Source organism: Sprattus sprattus (genome assembly GCF_963457725.1).
Source record: "Sprattus sprattus genome assembly, chromosome: 18".
Lineage (NCBI taxonomy): Eukaryota > Metazoa > Chordata > Actinopteri > Clupeiformes > Clupeidae > Sprattus > Sprattus sprattus.
Genome location: NC_137916.1, coordinates 22,643,112 through 22,660,951, shown reverse-complemented (window position 1 = coordinate 22,660,951; position 17,840 = coordinate 22,643,112). Strand labels below are relative to the sequence as shown.

The window sequence follows — 17,840 nt, the reverse complement described above, 5'->3', positions numbered from 1 at the left end:
ATGGTACAATATACATACAGACAAAGTTTTGGGAATAAAACATAAAAGAATTCAAAATATTTCCGACCTGACTTTGCACCAATTCGGTAGAATGGCCCATATAGCTGCTGTTCATGTTGCCCTCGCCTTCCTTTACCTGTCAGCCAGGATGGACTCAGACTGATGGGCCCCCCTTATGAGCCTGGCTCTGTTCATCTCTTCCTTTACAAAGAAGTTATTCTTAGTCTCTCTTGCTCTTAGGCGGTATGGGTTTACTGTTCTTCAAAGCACCTTGAGACAGGCCTCATCCTCAGAGGTACAGACTGAATACAACATGACTGAAATGGAAGTGAACGCGTGGCACAGACTGAATACAACTTGACTGAAATGGAAGTGAACGCGTGGCACAGACTGAATACAACTTGACTGAAATGGAAGTGACCGCGTGGCACAGACTGAATACAACATGACTGAAATGGAAGTGACCGCGTGGCACAGACTGAATACAACTTGACTGAAATGGAAGTGACCGCGTGGCACAGACTGAATACAACTTGACTGGAATGGAAGTGAACGCGTGGCACAGTCCTTCATGTGCCACCAGCTACCTTCTGTTCTCCTCTCTTCCTCTCCACATCATCCTCATCTCCCTTTCTTCCTCTCCTCTCTTCCTCTCCACATCATCCTCATCTCTCTCTCTGTCAGTCTACGCTCTCTCCTCCCAACACCTTGCCTTCCTTATGCAAAGCTCAGTGTGCATACAAATCACACACACACACAAGACAAAACACACACACACACACACAAGACAAAACACATCCCGAAAGGGATGGTGTTTGTGCACGTCATCTGCATGACTTGCAGAGACAAGAACTCCCCAAGTTACTGTGCTAATGACATTACTGAGGACCTGGCCCTGACTGGAACCCATTAGCTATCCTCTCTCTCTTTCTCTGTCTCTCTCTCGCTCTAATTCTTATTGAGTTCCGTTCATCCCTCCTGGCAGTCCCAATGACTTGCCCTGCATTTGCTTCCTGCTCCACAAGACATAAGGCAAAAATTCATCCCCGTGTTTCATCTTCACAGAGTGGCTGAGGGAAAACCACCAGCGCACAGCACTACATTCCCAGCTGAGGCTGCAATACCAAGTACCTGTATTATGATCTGTTTGAATCACCATCACCACAGCACAGTGTTAAGTATGGCGTGTCATCAAAATAAAAGTGTTCAGGTACGGTCAACATGCTTCAAGGGCCTTTAGTTGAATAGTGTAATATACGTTTGTTGAACTGTGAAATGACTATGCGCATTCATCTATATAAACCTCCTTAACTAGCCATGGTTTCCTGTGCTGTAACAGTCACCCTGTTTGGAGTCATGGATTCACTCAGTTCAGGAAACAGTGAAGAAATATGGAGGTTTGAATCAGAGGAGGCCATGCCCCACACAAACTAGTCATCCAGGTCAAAGGTCAGTGGTCCGGCCCAGCGGGATCAATGAACAGGGGTGGGTGATTTAATGGAGCTCACTGTGCAGAAGTGAATGAATGAAGGCAGACGTTACTTACATGCAGTCTTTGTTGGTTGGAGTGTAGTAGAACGGAGGAATCAACTGCTCGTACTTAGCTTTGGCTGCCTCATTGCCAGAGGAGGCCATGAACTTGGGGACGAGAGAGAGAGAGGGGGACAAGGAGCACAAAAGACAGAGAGTGTGTGTGTGAGTATATAAAATGACAAAAGACAGAGAGAGTGTGTGTGTGTGTGAGTATATAAAATGACAAAAGACAGAGAGAGTATGTCTGAGAATATAAAATGAAGGGAATAGCGATACTAAAAATACTTAAATACTAAATACTATTCTTTGGACCGACTCAACAACATGTGCACCGAGTAAATAGAGTATCTGCCCTTTCTGCATGTGTGTGTGTGTATGTGTGTGTGCATGTGCTTGTGTGCGTGTGTTTGTGTGTGTGTGTGTGTGTGTGTGTGTGTGTGTGTGTCTGTGCGTGCGTGCGTGCGCGCGTGCGTGCGTGCGTGCGTGCGTGCGTGCGTGCGTGCGTGCGTGCGTGCGTACGTGCGTGCGGGTGTGTGTGTGTGCGTGCGTGCGTCTGTGTGTGTGTGTGTGTGTGTGTGTGTGTGTGTGTGTGTGTGTGCGTCCGTGCGTGCGTGTGTCTGTATGTGTGTGTGTATGTGTGTGTGTGTGTGTATGTGTGTGTGTGTATGTGTGTGTGTGTGTGTGTGTGTGTGTGTGTGACTGAAAAGGAACACATACATTTAAACCAACCCCATGCAACCACATTGTATGTCATTCTGCATCATGCGTGAGAGAACAGCGTACACCCCAGACCACAGACACTCTGTGCACGGGTCTGTATAAAGGATGTCTGTATGCTTTCATGAACCCTAAATAAATGAGTCAGACAGACAGACAGACAGACAGACAGACAGACAGACAGACAGACAGACAGACAGACAGACAGATAGGCAGACAGACATACGGACAGACAGACAGACAGACAGACAGACAGACAGACAGACAGACAGACAGACAGACAGACAGACAGACAGACAGACAATCTGATGCCTTTCCTCTTTGGCTCACCTCCACTTCCTCTGCCTCCCAGGGGTCCATCAGTATGGACTTGACTCGACTGATCTGGGGAATGTTGCGATGCAGTGCTGAGCAGCTCTGACACATAAACACTCCCAGGGTTGTAGAAGCCCACTGCGGGTCTAGGAGTGGGGGGAAGAAGGGACACAGTCACTCAGGGTTATCAAGAGGGTCATCGAGACGTCACAGTCCAACAGACTGCTTGCTCTGGCATCGTGAATGACAAATAAGGATGCAATATTCTTGGATAGACATTGGATTGTTAAAGATATTTTGTTGAATACTTTTGTAAACACAAGTCATTATAATTCCACATGTACAGACTTAAGGACTAGTATTGAACAGTGTCATAGAGGGTCCCTGTTTATAGATGTACTGACATGAAAGTAAGTGCTGGTGTGTTTATATTTTAAGAAATGAAAATTAAAACAACCACACGCCAGTGTTACTAGCCCTTTATTCTACCACTGAGCAAGAAAGACACGCATCATTTAGCATAAACAAATTATTCAGACCAAGCACTCACACCACACACCGCCTACTGGAAAGCACCACTTGACTTGACCAAACCACAACCCTAGCAGTTAATGGTGCATCATTAGCTCAAGATAGTTACATAAAAATACTGTATCTCTTAGAAGAGTACGATAAAAACGTGATTAGAATGTTGACAACTGAAGATTCCATTTCATTATGTAATAATGAACAAAAGCAACTGTTATGAATGCCATAAACATCACGCTATAAACTTTTGAAAACTGACGACATTTTTTTTTTTTTTTTTTTTATCTGCTACTTGTGTCCACGTTAAGTCAATTTTGGTTAATTTGACATACGTTTGACATGCACGATCGTAAAGCCAGTGGTCTTGTTGTTCGTTTGACATATAGTTTGTTTACTTTAGTGAACATTGATATTACTTGACAGTAATAGCATGAAGATTTATATAGAATCTCGGCCCGCTGACGGGCCAACAGAGTTTAAGAGGTTAATATAAATTGTAGATCTGTACGGTAGCTGGAATGACTTGCAAAACAGAACTCACTCTTCAAAGGGTTAAATATGCCCTTCTCACACACTCCAACCTATACACCATGGAAATGGACGCATCTCTAAACATAAACACATTTGCGCTGAGTGTTTGTCAGCCTGCTCTTGAGTCTTGGGTGGCCAAATGTGTGTTTCTGCGGTCAAAGGAGGCTCGAGAGATGAATAAATGCCTTTCCTCCAGAGAAAAGGAATGGAGGACGATGGAAAGTGAGAGTAGGACGATAAATATGAAGGACCAGAGACCAGAAATGGTGAAGCACATGGCGGGAGAAAAGAAAAGAAAAGAAAAGCCACCAAAGAGAACAAGAGAGGGCCAGGCTACGAGCCTCGGCCTCGGCTTTCCTGGGGTCTGAGGGTTGTGGCGTCGTCCTCACTTCCTCCACATATACTTATTCTCATGTGTTCATGTGTTAAAAGAAGGCAAGAGATAGCCTCTGATAGCCAGAGAACATCACAGGGCAGTGAGTTCACTGTGACTATATTGTTCACGTCTCTGAATAGCTGAGCACAAAATCCTGCTTTTCTCATCATCACATCTCACATCACTTGAAAGCATTGAAAGCATTATTTTAAAATAATAAAATTAAAACATAATCATATAAGACGATGAATTCTTACTAGCAAACTGGCTAACTTGTCTCGCGTGTCCAATTACACCTGGACTTATGGAGAGTGGCCAGTTTTACTGTATTTACTGTTTCAACCAGTCGTCCACAAATGCAAACTCTTCTGCTAGACTAAACCACCAGCTTAACTAGGAAGGGGGTTTCCAACTAACGTGGACATGGCGTGAGATCACATTATGTATTTCAACTTATATTTTATCCCCTAAGGACTTGGTAAGCACTGACCAGTGACCATTACAGATTAGGACAATGTATAAACCTCTTAATATCTGAGCCTTAAGCATGTCAAACATGTTCATATTTATTGACCACAATATGAGCTACTATAATGATACATCACAAATCACAAATGCAGTGCAAACTCTGTGCAACATCCATGCCAAAGCAGAAGCACAGCATGCCATAGCCCAAGAGCCAAAACACAGTTTGAAAGGCACACTTGAGTGGCATGACGTGAAGCATGAACAGATAATGACCTTGGGAACTTGGGAACCTTTAAACCATCTAAAGAGATGAGATTTGAGGAACGGTCTGTGGTTTTAACTCGCTACACTTTTGTTAAATTAAGCAAATAGATCCTCGTGGCTTGGTGTGAGCGTGTAAGAAACTACTCCCACACACACACACACACACACACACACACACACACGCACAGCAATTATATCACCAAGCACCTTTTCCACTGACGTTTTGTATTTACCAAACAAGGAGGAGTCTGTGCAGATTCTAGCCTATAGACTCCTATCCACATGAGGCAGTGGTTGGCTTTGGTAGGCTGTCAGAAAAACAAGTCCAGTTGCACATCATGTCACTTATGACCCTTGAAATCCCCCTTATCAAAACTAATATAGGTAAAATAGCTTTTAAGTTCTTTGCTTCCCATAAAAGAGAAACTGTTCAAGAGGACTTGTAACTATTTGTCTGTCAACCATTTTAAGAGCCTTTTAGATGCTAAGGATGTGCCTCAGTGCTGTCATTTTAAATAATTCTCTGATTTTATTTGTTACTTTATGTATCACAAAAAAATCATAACTCTGGGCTGACCACAGGTAAACTGACCACAGGTGAGCTCTGTTCCTGCTGGTTAGATAACAAGGCCTTGAGAGGACACACCTTGACTTTCCTATTCCTGTGCATCATTTTTGTTGGCTGTAACACCTTTGCTGGGGTTTGGGGTTTCTTATTATATTTGCATATTTGTACCATGTAATTTTTATATCACAGGTATTGAAGTTAGATTTCCTTCTGAAGGGCATTTACAACTGTCAACTTGAATCCTCTCATTAAACTTGGGGAGATGTAATTTACCTTTATTTTATTTCCTTTCTTTTTATGCTCTGAAAAAAGTGTGGTTGTTTGAACAGGTCCTGTCCATGTGCACAATGCTACAGCATCTGTTTTAAACTCCTCCATGGAACAGTTCTGGCAAGCCTTAGACTATTTATTTCAGAGTCAGCAAGAATTTTTTTTGTGAGCCTGCTTCACTCTCCGTCGTCGTCTCTACTTAACGAGCTGTGCAATACTACTCTGAGTCTGGGGTCTGGATGCAGATTCCACACGCTGAGCTTATGCCTCTGGCTCAGCCATTGTGGAAGTCCCAGGTACAGGGTCATCTCTGGCCATGACAGGGTCCTGATCTGGTGATACTCCATCCACACCTTTACTGGCCTGGCGGTTTGTAAAAGACCATAAGGATTGAACCAAAGCCGACTGGAGGGTCTCCTAGTTCGTCTTCTCTGATGAGTCCAATTTCACAGTAGGTGCAAGACTCTGTGGCTTGTAGGCCTCTCCAGGTCTCCGTCTAACCATCAGACGACCATGTGTTGGGCAAAGCTGAAAATTGGACTCATCAGAGAAGACGAACTAGGAGACCCTCCAGTCGGCTTTGGTTCAATCCTTATGGTCTTTTACAAACCTCAGCCAGGCAAAGTACAACGTTGTCCCGGAAGAAAAACTTGCTTCCTTTTGCTCTGACAATGTTCCCCAACTCTGAGAAGTGTTTTTTCCAGCAGGGCAATGCTCCATGCCACACAGCCAGGCCAGTAAAGGTGTGGATGGAGTGTCACCAGATCAGGACCCTGTCATGGCCAGCCCAATTTCGAGACCTGAATCCCATAAAAAAAACTCTGAAATGTGATCAAGAGGAAGATGGATGGTCACAAGCCATGAAAAGAAGCCGAGCTGCTTGAATTCTTGCGCCAGGAGTAGCATAAAGTCACCCAACGGCAATGTGAAAGACTGGTGGAGAGCATGCCAAGACACATGAAAGTTGTGATTTTAAATCAAGGTTATTCCACCAAATATTGATTTCTGAACTCTTCCTAAGTTAAAGCATTAGTATTGTGTAGTTTAAAAATGAATATGAGCTTGTTTTCTTTGCATTATTCGAGATCTGAAGACACTGCATCTTTTTTGCTATTTTGACCAATTGTCATTTTTCTGCAAATAAATGATCTAAATGACAATATTTTTATTTGAAATTTGGTAGGAATGTTGCCAGTAGGTTATAGAATAAAACTAAAATGTACATTTTACTTTAACACATACCAATAAATAGTAAAACCAGAGAAACTGATAATTTTGAAGTGGTCTCTTAATTTTTTTCCGCGGCTGTATGTCAAAACATCAGGCACTCCTTTAAAGACATGATAAGACACCACATTATGGCCAGGAGCGGATGCAGCCCTTGCACAATGCATAACCTCTTACACCTCTCTCCATCTGGGCGGGCCATCTTCTCCAACTGGAAGAATGTCTGCCAGTTCCACGAGTTCCACATGCCTCTTATTGCCAGTGTATACCTGTTGAAGATACTAGTCCTTTCTTCCAACTCTCAAACTTCCTGTTTTATCGTGAGTGAATCATTTAAATGTATCTCTGCAGAATGAACCCCCTTCCAGAAAGCACCATGGCAACAGGTACTCTTCATCTCTGCCTGCAGTACACTAATATCACCTCTCTGTTCATCATCTGCTCGTTCCCATTGCATCTTGAGCTGCCTCCTCTCTCAAATCAGCCTTTCTATATCAAGCTGTTGCCATGACTTGGCTTCACGTTGCTTTTCTGACAAACTCCATATCTTTCCAGGCAATAATTATAGATGACCCCACCCATGCAGTTCCGCTTGCTCTCCACTGTACCCTTCAAACCGTCCAAAAATCCTTTAAAATCATCATTAACGCAACTTCATTCCTTGGCTTCAGAAGCCCCTGGCCATCTAACCTGCTCATTTCCCATTTTCTGTTCTATTCTTTCATAAGAGAACCATCCATAAAGATGTATGAGGTACGTTTTGGTAATGGGGCTCACTGGAAATGTTGTCCAGTATACAGTAGGCCTACACTTCCAAACTGCACTGTAGCCTGCTCACGACTATTCACAAATCACTGCATACCCTAAATTCTGCATCAAAGAATTTGCCAAAGAAGCAGCAGGTTGGCCCTCCCTGTGGGGTCTTTAACACGCTGATCTCTGCAGCCTACTCCAATAGGGCTCAGATACACATACGCGTTTTTGTAAAAACGGGACGCGAGCAAATGCATTGATTCCTATGGTACGGCGCGTTTAAAGCGTGCGCCCCTTCTCCACCACGGGTTGCGTCTTTGAAGCTTTTTTTAGGTGCGCTTAAAAGTTGAACTATTCTCAACTTTCCAGCGCAAGGCAGGGAAGCGCACCGCTTCGGTTTTGGCCGCCGCACTTTGCCAAGGCGTTACTGAAGCGTTTCTGCCTGAAAAAAGACGCGTATGTGTATCTGAGCCCTTACTAATCTCATGAAGGGTGTGGCTCTCTTTGCAGAACACAAATATTCACCCTGCCCATTAGTCACCTTGAATTTGATTCAGCAGCTCTGTTGGTGGAACACTCTCAGTTTCCACTTAGCCTAAGCTTAGTTTAAAAAACGTGTCAGTAATGCAACCATTCCTGTCCACACCACCGTGTAAACCAAATATAATTTGAGATAGCACAAAAACAAAAGCTCTGCTTAGTTTCAGGGTGTGACAGAAAAGGGTTAGATTCAAGATATTTGTCTTGCAAAACAAACTGCCCCCAGAAAATGCATAAGAAACGTCCACTTTTGGTCAACCCAATGAATCTAACCATGAACCTCAAGCAGGTGCATAGCATACAAGCCCCCTACGCTTTAAAATTACTTGCGCACATCATCAGTCAGGGTATGCCAACCTCAAGATCACCTGGGTGGATGCGAGGAAGAGCGCAATGTAAACAAACGAATAGACTGCAGTTCTTTACCTGCGACACTGCAGTCAATACAGTTTCCATTCCCAGCTCTTTCCAGAAGCTCCAACAAAAGCCGTCGGTTCGTCTCTGTTGCTGTGGCCATACTAACGGTGTATTCCTGTGGTAAAGACGCCGCGCGTAAAGGCGTTATCTCTGTCTCGGCAGAGTCGCCGGTCTGTAACTTGAATCTAATCTAATCTATTCGATATACCGACACTCGTGAATTCGAGCATACTTTCGATTTCAGTACTGTGTATCCAATCACGTAGCAATATCAAACACGCAGTTTCATAAGTTACATTTAACACAGCAACGGAAATAAGTCAAATATACAAACATTAATGCGCGGCAGTCGGTGCTGCTCGCAGCTTTCGCAGGCGCTGAGCACGACATGCACTCCACAGTTTCCCGTCTGTATCTCGCCCTCTTTCACTCTCGTAGGACAGAGACCTCAAGCGGTCATTTTCAATAGTTTCTTCGGTCAGTGAAAACCGTTACAATTCTAAGAGTAATTCCATAGAACTCAACGATAAAAGACATCTGTTAGTTGGAACCCGAACTGGCTTAATATATACGAGCAATAACAAGCAATTACTTACACAAACAGGGCGTAACGTCTATTTCTCCCTTGTTGCAACTCTTCCCTATGAATCAGCTGTTCCGCTGAAAATGCCCTTTTTGCGACACAGCCTTCACAATCGAAGAATCATCGCCTTTTGGTCATTCTTCCTCTTAAGGTTGACTTGCATGCATGTTTCATGTGAGTTTTTTGTTTGGCTGCCGTATGAAAGCTCTACCAGTCAACAACAGTTGGCCTACTTCCCAAGTTTAACCCTATGGATTTAACCATAAACCTAGAGCATTCACAATGGGCACAGACATCACCCGTACTCACTGAAAACAGTTAGTACCTCCACAAAGCGGAGCACAGAAGACAAGCGTAAACGGTTATATCTACATAAACCAAGGAGTTTCAAGACCGTGCCTAAACGAGTAGTTCATTACAGAATATTTATGAAGGCATACAGCCGTCGTTATTCACTTAGACAGAGGGATGTTAGAGGTAATTTTATCAGTTTAATTGTCAAAACAAGTACAAAAGTCAGTGTAGCAAAATGATTTCCCATCTGGTCTACATTATTTCTAAAACAGGACAACATTGTTAATCCAGTATGCACCAATTACTAATGAGACAAGAGTGATATTTCGCCATGACATTGACTTCTTCCGCCTTTAATTAAAAATAAAAAACAAGTCATAAAATAAAATCGACGATGACTATTGCAGGCTCTGAGGCGATGCAGAGAATCTAGCAGTGCCGCCCAGAAAAATGACGGGCAGAAGGGAGGGACGGACTCGCGACACTCTCTACCGAGAGGAGTTGGAGCTGGAACGGGAGCGATGTCGTCTGCGGCCGGGGGATCTGGAACGGGAACGCCTGCGTACAGGGGATCGTCGCCGCTGGGGGGACCGGGATCTGTAGACGTAGAGAATGGAGCACGAATAAGACCGTTTCATTTTAACAAATAACAAGTTTCCCCTTGTTAACTCAGAGCCTTTCAAACTTGATTTCCAGTGGCGTGAAACATCTCAATTTTTGGTAGTCACAAAAGGGAATTTGGAGAAAACTGTTACTGGAAATGGGGCATTTTGCACCAAATGCAGATGCCTTTTAAATAAATACAACTTCTATTGACCCATTTATTCTGAGTAAAATTAGACCAGATGTAGCCTAGCCATGAAGTGTCCAAGCAACTACATTGTAGCCAAAGGACATCAAACCTAAGGGATATTTTACATGCATGCAACCGTCCCTTTAACCAATAGGATGAGAGTCAGGCAAGACAGCAGTCAGAGGAAAATACCAACCTTCGCCTCATGCGGGGGGGCGTGCGGCGCCACATGGGGGGAGGCGGGGGCATCCTCCGCGGGGGCGAGACACGTCGTGGGACAGGGCGAGCACGCTGGGTCAATACAGCCATGGCTGAGATCTCCTGTCCATCAATCTGACCTGAGAAAAATAATAATAAGTGTGTGAAAAATCAAATCAAATAATAATTCTTGATGTTGCAATTCATGAACATTAATTTGGTCCTTGTACATGGGTTTCAACAGAGTTTCATCAGAGTGTTTGAAACCCAACCTCTAGTGAAGCAAGTCTTTCACTACCCAATTACGTAACAAAAGCAAGAGACGCCAATACATTTCAGAACGTATATTAAGAAAAAGGCTAAATTGCATGTCTGCACCTTCAGATATGGTCTTAAAATGACTCAACAAGTTATGTCCCCCCCTTACTTGCAGTTTAGCGACAAGCCACTATTGGTAATGTTTTTCACAAGCATCACCAAGAGTTTTGGCAAAGACACAGCCCTTTAGAGTCTCTTGTACTACACTTTGAGATTATGCTGCCTCACATCAAATGAAGTAAACGTTGTCTTTTAATGAGATAGGATAGTGCAGAACAGGCAGGGAATGAATGAGAGAGGGGTGAGAGGGATCAGGAAATGGCCGCGGGTCTGATTTAACCTGGGGTCCCCGTGGGCACTTGGGCCGTGTACGGTTGAGACGCTGGCGCTTGCACAACAGCTCCCCTGGGGTAAATGTTTTTAACAAGTCAGCCATTCTGTGACTCACTTCCAACTAACTCTAAGATGTAACCACTATTATCTGTATAAAAACTAGAAACACATGGTGGTAGGGGAAAGCAGTCCCTTTGTTTTTGTTACGACACATCTGATGTTTTTTGTTTCGAGACATGATTATAGTTATATAGTGTCATACTGAATGAGTAGTTGACTCATCCATGTAATTCCCCCCCCCCCCCCCCCGTCTCTGCTCAGCTCCTCAGAGCCCTGGGCAGGCAGCTTACAGAAGGCTTGGGAGGTCAGCAGTTAAAGACGCAGTCCTCAATTCTAGCAAAAGGTGGTTGATGTTTCAGCTCAACAGCCAATCAAATGACATCCGTCCCTTCTATGCTCCTGAAGCAACATGTTGATTGGCTGGAAGTGTATATGGCTTCCCATTCACAAAGCCAGAACTGTGTACCAACACCAGCTTACCTCCGTCCATGTACTTGAGGGCTTTCTGAGCCTCCTCTGGGGTTTCAAACTCCACATAGGCATAGCCTCGTGACTGGTGTGGGTGGAGTCTGTCTGGAGGCATATCCACCATCTTTATCTTCCCATAAGTAGAGAAAATCTCCTGGATGTGTTCCTACACAATACAATAGGGAAAGAAACAAAAAAACAACAACTTTAGCATTAACGCAAAGACTTCTGTGAACTGTGACAAAGCTGGAGAGCTGATGCTTTTTTTTTTTTTTTTTTATCTTCACACTTTTAACATAAAGTATTCAATGTCAAAAAAGCTGTCCACACATTCACTTATAGACATCTCTGGTTGTCGAGTTAGATTATAAAACTCCCCTTGTACGTCGCTTTGGGACAAAAGCGTCTGTTAAATGACTAAATGTAAAAGATTAAAGATATAAAGTGCTATAAAGTGAGCAATAGAGCTGCTACTCTGTGATCACTGTGCAGATGTGCTTGTGATTACAGGTCATCTACAGCCAGTTCTCACAGGGATGAGTACCTTAGTGACGTTCCGGGTGAGGCGTCCAACGTGAACTTTGGTGGGTTTGGGGCTCGGAGATCTTTTCTTTCGTTCGTTCTTCTCCTCTCCTCTTTTCTGTGACCTGATAAAAAAGACACAACTGTAGTCATCCTGCCATCTTACGTCACAGGACAAACTGACAAAATACAGCATTCAAAGAAGACACACAGGCTCAAAACCAGATAACTGTGCTATACTTCTGTCCATAGACTAGCCACCAACATCATCTGAAAGGGCGAGTCCTACTCTTCATTTTGATACGGGTTTCCCTTCAGGGCTATGAACACTTTGTTAGTAGAGTAGAGAGGTGTGGAGATAGACTGCTTACATCTCTGCTTATATCTCTGTATCAATGACTGCTGAAATTCCATGTAATTTCAAAGACTGGCCTACCACACATTCATTTGTTGCAAAGGCTAGCAGCAGCACCAATGGAAAGTGATGGACCTGCCGTTTAAATTGATATGCGATTCACGAAGAAGCAAAAAGTACTTTCTGAGATATGCAACCAAGTTTAAGGGGTGTGAATTTGCATCCAACGGTCTGTTACGGTTAAATACCACAATCCAACATGAAGACATACGCTTTCGTAAGCAGATAAGCAGATCGGTGGGAACCATCATGAGCTATTAAGCGATGATGCATGTCTACTATTTATAGGCCTTCAACCTACGACTGTATACACCCCTACTCACTTTGAACGAGACCTGCGTCGGTTGTCATGGCGTCTGCGGCCGGGGCTAGGAGTCCCTGATGAAGAGGAAGAAGAGGAGGAGGAACCAGAGCGGCTGGAACCAGAGCGGCTGGAACCAGATGAGGAACTTGATCCGCTGGAGGAACCAGAGCTAGATCCAGAGCTGCTGCTGGAGGATGAGCTCGAGCGAGACCTGAGAGGGAGAGAGTGTAAACGATTTTTATCAGTGAACAGTGTTTCAGTGAACAACAAAAAAAAACTGATAGTGCACAGAGATGAGTGTTTAAGCAAAAGAGATGAATCTACGTCAGCAGAGAAATGCAGCCTGAGCCTTGAGGAAATGGAAGCAAACTATTCTAAAGCAATAGCATTTACACTCCCATGGTCAGTCTACAGGGCATCATTGTAAATGGTGTCTACGGAAGACCCTCACAACATTACCACATTATTGCAATCTTTGTCATCACAACTCTGGGAAGATATAAGACACAAGTCTATGTGAACATGTCCCTTAAATTAGGTCATCAGTTGTACTTTTTTTTTAAACTGAAAGTATATTGTGGTCGTTTCTCAGTAGCAAGAATTCTCAGCTTGATGTTACTGTGTTAACCAAACAAACTTGTGGAGATGGAAATGACTGCGTTGCAAGCATTTTGTATGTGCAAACACATTGAGGGGACTAATTAACTGAATTTCTACATTGGCGGTACACTGGTCCATTCTGGTGGCTAGAATAACCCCTAACACGGCATACAACTGGTAAGCGTAGGTGGTTTATGTACAATGTGTGGTTTACCAAATTCATGGTGTAAATACACGAGAAACATGTAATCACACCCTTCACATTAGTGACGGAAACTCACAGTTGCTTAGGGTTGAGCCAAATGTGCTAACCCCATAACAACATCACAACTCATGTTATTGATAATCTCGCAGTCCACCCATATCAACACAGTAGCTTCACTTTCATCTGCCCTAGTGAAGGGTTAATCAAAACCTCAGCAAATGCTCTCTTTGTATATATTGATACTCCAGCAGCACCGTCTTAGTGACACCAATATCGTGAAGGAACTCTGATTCACGTAAGAATAAATGTAGTAGTAAAGTAGTCATTAGAAAGAGATGACTGAAAAAATTGCATCTTCTCCCAACCTGCTGCTGCTACTTCCGGTGGATGCACTGCGGCGTTTGCGCGTCTTGTCTCGGCCACGGTCTTTCTCTGCTCCCTCCTTAGTTCCAGATTTCTCTTTGCCTCGCTCCTTGGGTTTATCCTCAGACCGCTCTTTCCGTTTCGTGGGTGATGGTGCCCTGTGCACGGAATGAAGAAAACACTTGTCTCACCGAACAAACCATATCAATTATCTTTACCCAGCTAAGCCAACCGCTAAGTGTCGTTAGATAGGAGAAAGGTTTCCGCACAAGCGGACCAAAAAGCTAACTACTTTCCAGCAGTTGTACTCGGCGAGTTGGTTGTGTTGCTATACAACTTCAGATGAATAACCCGAAATGTGTACCCCTATATCAAATAGCTAGTCCTATGTGGAAGTAGTTAGCTTCCTTTCCTAGCAAGCGTCAGCTTACTCCAGCTGATGCACTTTGTAAACACCACTGCAAAAACATCCTGCATGCTAACAGTTGGGGTTAACACAAATTAAATGGTCTTGACCCAGTGTGAGATTAAGTATTTCTTCCCTCAAGTACATATAAATCCATCAAATGCAAGATCGGCCTAGTTATCAGCTGTTTAGTGATCCCCTAAACGTTTGCATGAAAAGAGCCCCCATTCATTTGAATATAGTCGACAAGTTAGAGCCATCAAGCTAGTAAGCTAATTTGATTCGCTTTATGTGCACGTAGGATACAAATAAATAATGATTCAAAGTGTGCTCATGTTAATGCATAATTCAGACTTTCTGTATTTAGCTAACATGAAATATAGGGAAGGATTGAAGTAGATTCTGCGTTGCAATACTTACATTTTCGGAACAAGGTAACAAACAATTCCCTCCCACTTTCCCGGTCTGTCGCAGATAGATGATGTGTCTTAAGGATGACGTCATGGCGTAGTCGACGTGCAACACGAGTGATTTGTGTTTACATTAGGAAAAAGAAGTAGTGGCTGTCCTGTGCCTTTGAAACCTAAGCTTAATTTAACTCAAATTAAGTGGTCAATGCGTTAAGGCAATAGCCCTACCCCTTTAGTATGTTTCGGCAAAATGTTCTTCCCCAACTAACGTTAGTTCATCTTTATTATTAACATTAGCTAACTAGCGATAGCGATTAGCTCGAGCTACGTTAGGTAACGTAGCACCTATCAACAGTTTGCTGCCCTTTTCGTAAACGCAAGGCAAGGTGAGTTACCCTGTCTAAGGATATATGTGTATTTAATGGAATAACGACAATGTGTTATCTAAATGCGAGGTGTGTTTGCCTGCAATATGTTTGGTAGTAACATCAATTTGGCAAGATCTGACTTTAGGGGGTGTGAACGATATGAATCCAGGTCTGTGGAACGGTGTCATGTAAAGATATGGTCTCTTTCACTAACATGCTATTATAAGATTATTTTTTTCCCTGTTTGACCAAAGTGTTAAGGTCAAGACCCTTGAAATCGGTGACCATGGGTAGGCTGGATGACGCCGCTAAGCGTAAAGTGGTGGAGCTCCGGGAGGCTGGCTTGAGTTTTCGGAAGATAAAGGCGGTTCTGGAGCTGGAGAACATCAAGGTGTCTGCACAAGCTATCTATTTGTTCCTCAAAGAGTTCAATGGCAGGAACGGGACAAATCTGGCGGCGGGTGGTGCTGGTGTGCAGGCCAACATGGGGGAGAGCAGCACGGGCAGCAGGAACAACAGTTGGAGAGACCAACTCCAGCTTGGGACCCTTATGCGGGAGGCATCCCGGGTGGCTGGATACTCCACCTCCCCTGACCCACCTCAACAGGGAGGATCTTCCTCTGAAGACAGAGGGATCTTATATAGTACTGGTGCCACAAGTGGAGCCAGCAGAGGCGGGGTAAAGGGAGTGAGGAAAGAGGACGAGGAAGAGGATATCCGCATTGTCAGCGTGACTTCACTGGCACAAAGACCTCCGCAGGATGGGGTCCACAGCCAGCGGACAAGCATGACCACAGGTGTCGGGGCCATGACGGGGATCTTTGCCCGGAGACGCCTCACTCTCTCCCCTGCCACCAACCCAGTTCTGTTGGCCCGCAAGAGGCTGCTTGATAAAGCCCTGCTCCACAGAGCAAGAGTAGGCAGCCCTCTAGTGATTTACTGTTTTGCTAGACTCATGCTTTGTGCGTATTCATATTCCTTTATTTTGTCCTTGCAGGTCAGAGATGGCGGTCTATCACCTGGCCAGCAGGTGGCGACACCAACGAGGAGGGATCAATCGTGGCGTAACATGATGTTGCCTCAGCCGGCTTCCTCCATCGACCTCACCACAACCAGACCCCAGCAAGTGGTGAGTGGATCCCTTAATAACGAAACACTCATCGGGTCATATCTGACCAATATAATATAAACAATTCATTACCATGCTGTTACTTTATCCATGAACGTCAATTCAGAAACCCAATGTTTTATCTATTACCTTTTTATATAACTTAGCCTTAACAATTGAGAGCTAATGGCTTGCCTAGTACTTCTCTGAGAAAATATGTAAACAAACACTTACCCTCACCCTACAGAGGAGAATTGTGGATGGGCATCCAGATGTGAGGCGAGGTTTCCAGCCGCGGATAGGTGTCCCAACACCGCCCCGTGTGGGGGTCCGACTCCCGAGTCCTGCTGCTCCCAACACAACCACGCAGGCTTCCGTTGCCAACCCTGGCGTTCGCATCCAGCATCCCGCCAACCAACCGCAGAGGAGGGAGCCATCGCCGAACTACCAGCCTGGGGTCATGGAGGCGCTCCGTCAGGGCCTCGGCGAGCAGGTGCAGGGCCTGGGCTCGGAGGTGCGCAGCCTGGGGCTGGCCGTGCGGATGCTGGTGGAGCAGCAGAGCCGACTGGAGAGGGAGCAGGTCCAGCAGACGCAGGTGCAGAAGCAGATCCTCAGCACCCTGCAGTTCCTGGCCTCCAGGCCAACGCCGGGCCCCTGCGCACTCACCCACCCCCCCACCCCCACGCCCCCGTCTCCAGTCTCCCTGGTAGCGGTGTCTTCTTATGGTCAGAGCAACTTCACCTCCACGCAGAGCAGCTACACCCAGGGCTCTCTGGCTTTGAGCGAGAGCTCTGTGCTGGAGAACGCGGAAGCTTTCTCTCTCTCCGGAATGAGTTCGGCAGGCATGAATGGCTTCAGCGTCTCGGAGAGTCTCCAGCCAGCGCACACACACACGTCGCCTTCTTACTCGCAATCCCTCACACACACGCACACGCCTCTAAACTTCACACAAACCCCTGTGACTTCGCACACTCAAACGCACAGTCCGATTCTGCACCAGAATCAGGGCCTGTCGCACACAGACTCTTTTGAGGACAGTAAGGACACAGAGTTCCCAGACGGACGAGTGGACAGAAACCTCCAGGACTACAGCTCGTCCATCCCTGGCATCTCCCCCCTCAGTCTCTCGCCACAGGAGCCCCAGCTCAACATCATTAAGGTGGAGACTGACTGAGACCTCCAGGAACACTACAGGCAGGATTCTACCGCAGGAACTTTGCCACGAACACAGGAATATTTTCATGGTTTTTTTTCTCCTTTATAGGAAATTGTGCCAACATTTTTGCCATCCACTCCAGAACAGGTACAGTGGCTTGCAAAAGGATTCAACTCTCTTGAAAGTCATCACCATTTTCTGGATTCCAAAATATGCTTACACATATTTTCCGTGATAAGTATATCTAACCCTTAGAGAGTGTGATTTTTATATCCAGGGGTTGTTTACTACTCATAGGTAATACCTAATTATGTTTGATTATGGTCAAATAAGTGGCAGCCCTGAATTATTTGTGAATAATTTGTCATCTGTCTAAATACGGAGCTTAAAAGTACAGGGGTTTGAATACTTAGCAAGCAGTACACTTTT

The 17,840-nt window shown here is 44.8% G+C and overlaps 2 protein-coding genes across 2 annotated transcripts in view; both read right to left on the bottom strand.

The window, feature by feature from the left end:
* The window catches only part of LOC308379179 (arf-GAP with dual PH domain-containing protein 1-like), a gene marked incomplete at both ends in the record, with an annotated part of 24,862 nt that extends 16,255 nt beyond the window's left edge, over positions 1-8,607 (bottom strand). Inside the window, 3 exons of the mRNA XM_080856237.1 lie at positions 1,547-1,638; positions 2,581-2,711; positions 8,517-8,607. Coding sequence (XP_080712363.1) covers positions 1,547-1,638; positions 2,581-2,711; positions 8,517-8,607 — 314 coding nt within the window. The remainder of the gene's footprint in view (positions 1-1,546; positions 1,639-2,580; positions 2,712-8,516) is intronic.
* A 1,096-nt stretch (positions 8,608-9,703) lies between these two features.
* On the bottom strand, positions 9,704-14,826 carry LOC308379327 (uncharacterized protein). The gene is made up of 7 exons (XM_080856413.1): positions 14,790-14,826; positions 13,966-14,121; positions 12,815-13,006; positions 12,099-12,201; positions 11,567-11,720; positions 10,374-10,515; positions 9,704-9,981 (listed from the first exon to the last, which is right to left on the bottom strand). Coding segments are annotated over exons 1-7 (858 nt in total). The 5' UTR covers positions 14,792-14,826; the 3' UTR covers positions 9,704-9,872.
* Between the last annotated feature and the right edge of the window lie 3,014 nt (positions 14,827-17,840).

Coding starts and splice junctions, on each gene's coding strand:
- LOC308379327 (XM_080856413.1), bottom strand. Junction 13,007..13,965: donor ACCGGAAGTAGCAGCAGCAG/GTTGGGAGAAGA, acceptor TCTCCCTCTCAG/GTCTCGCTCGAGCTCATCCT. Junction 9,982..10,373: donor CCCCCCCGCATGAGGCGAAG/GTTGGTATTTTC, acceptor CTACGTCTACAG/ATCCCGGTCCCCCCAGCGGC.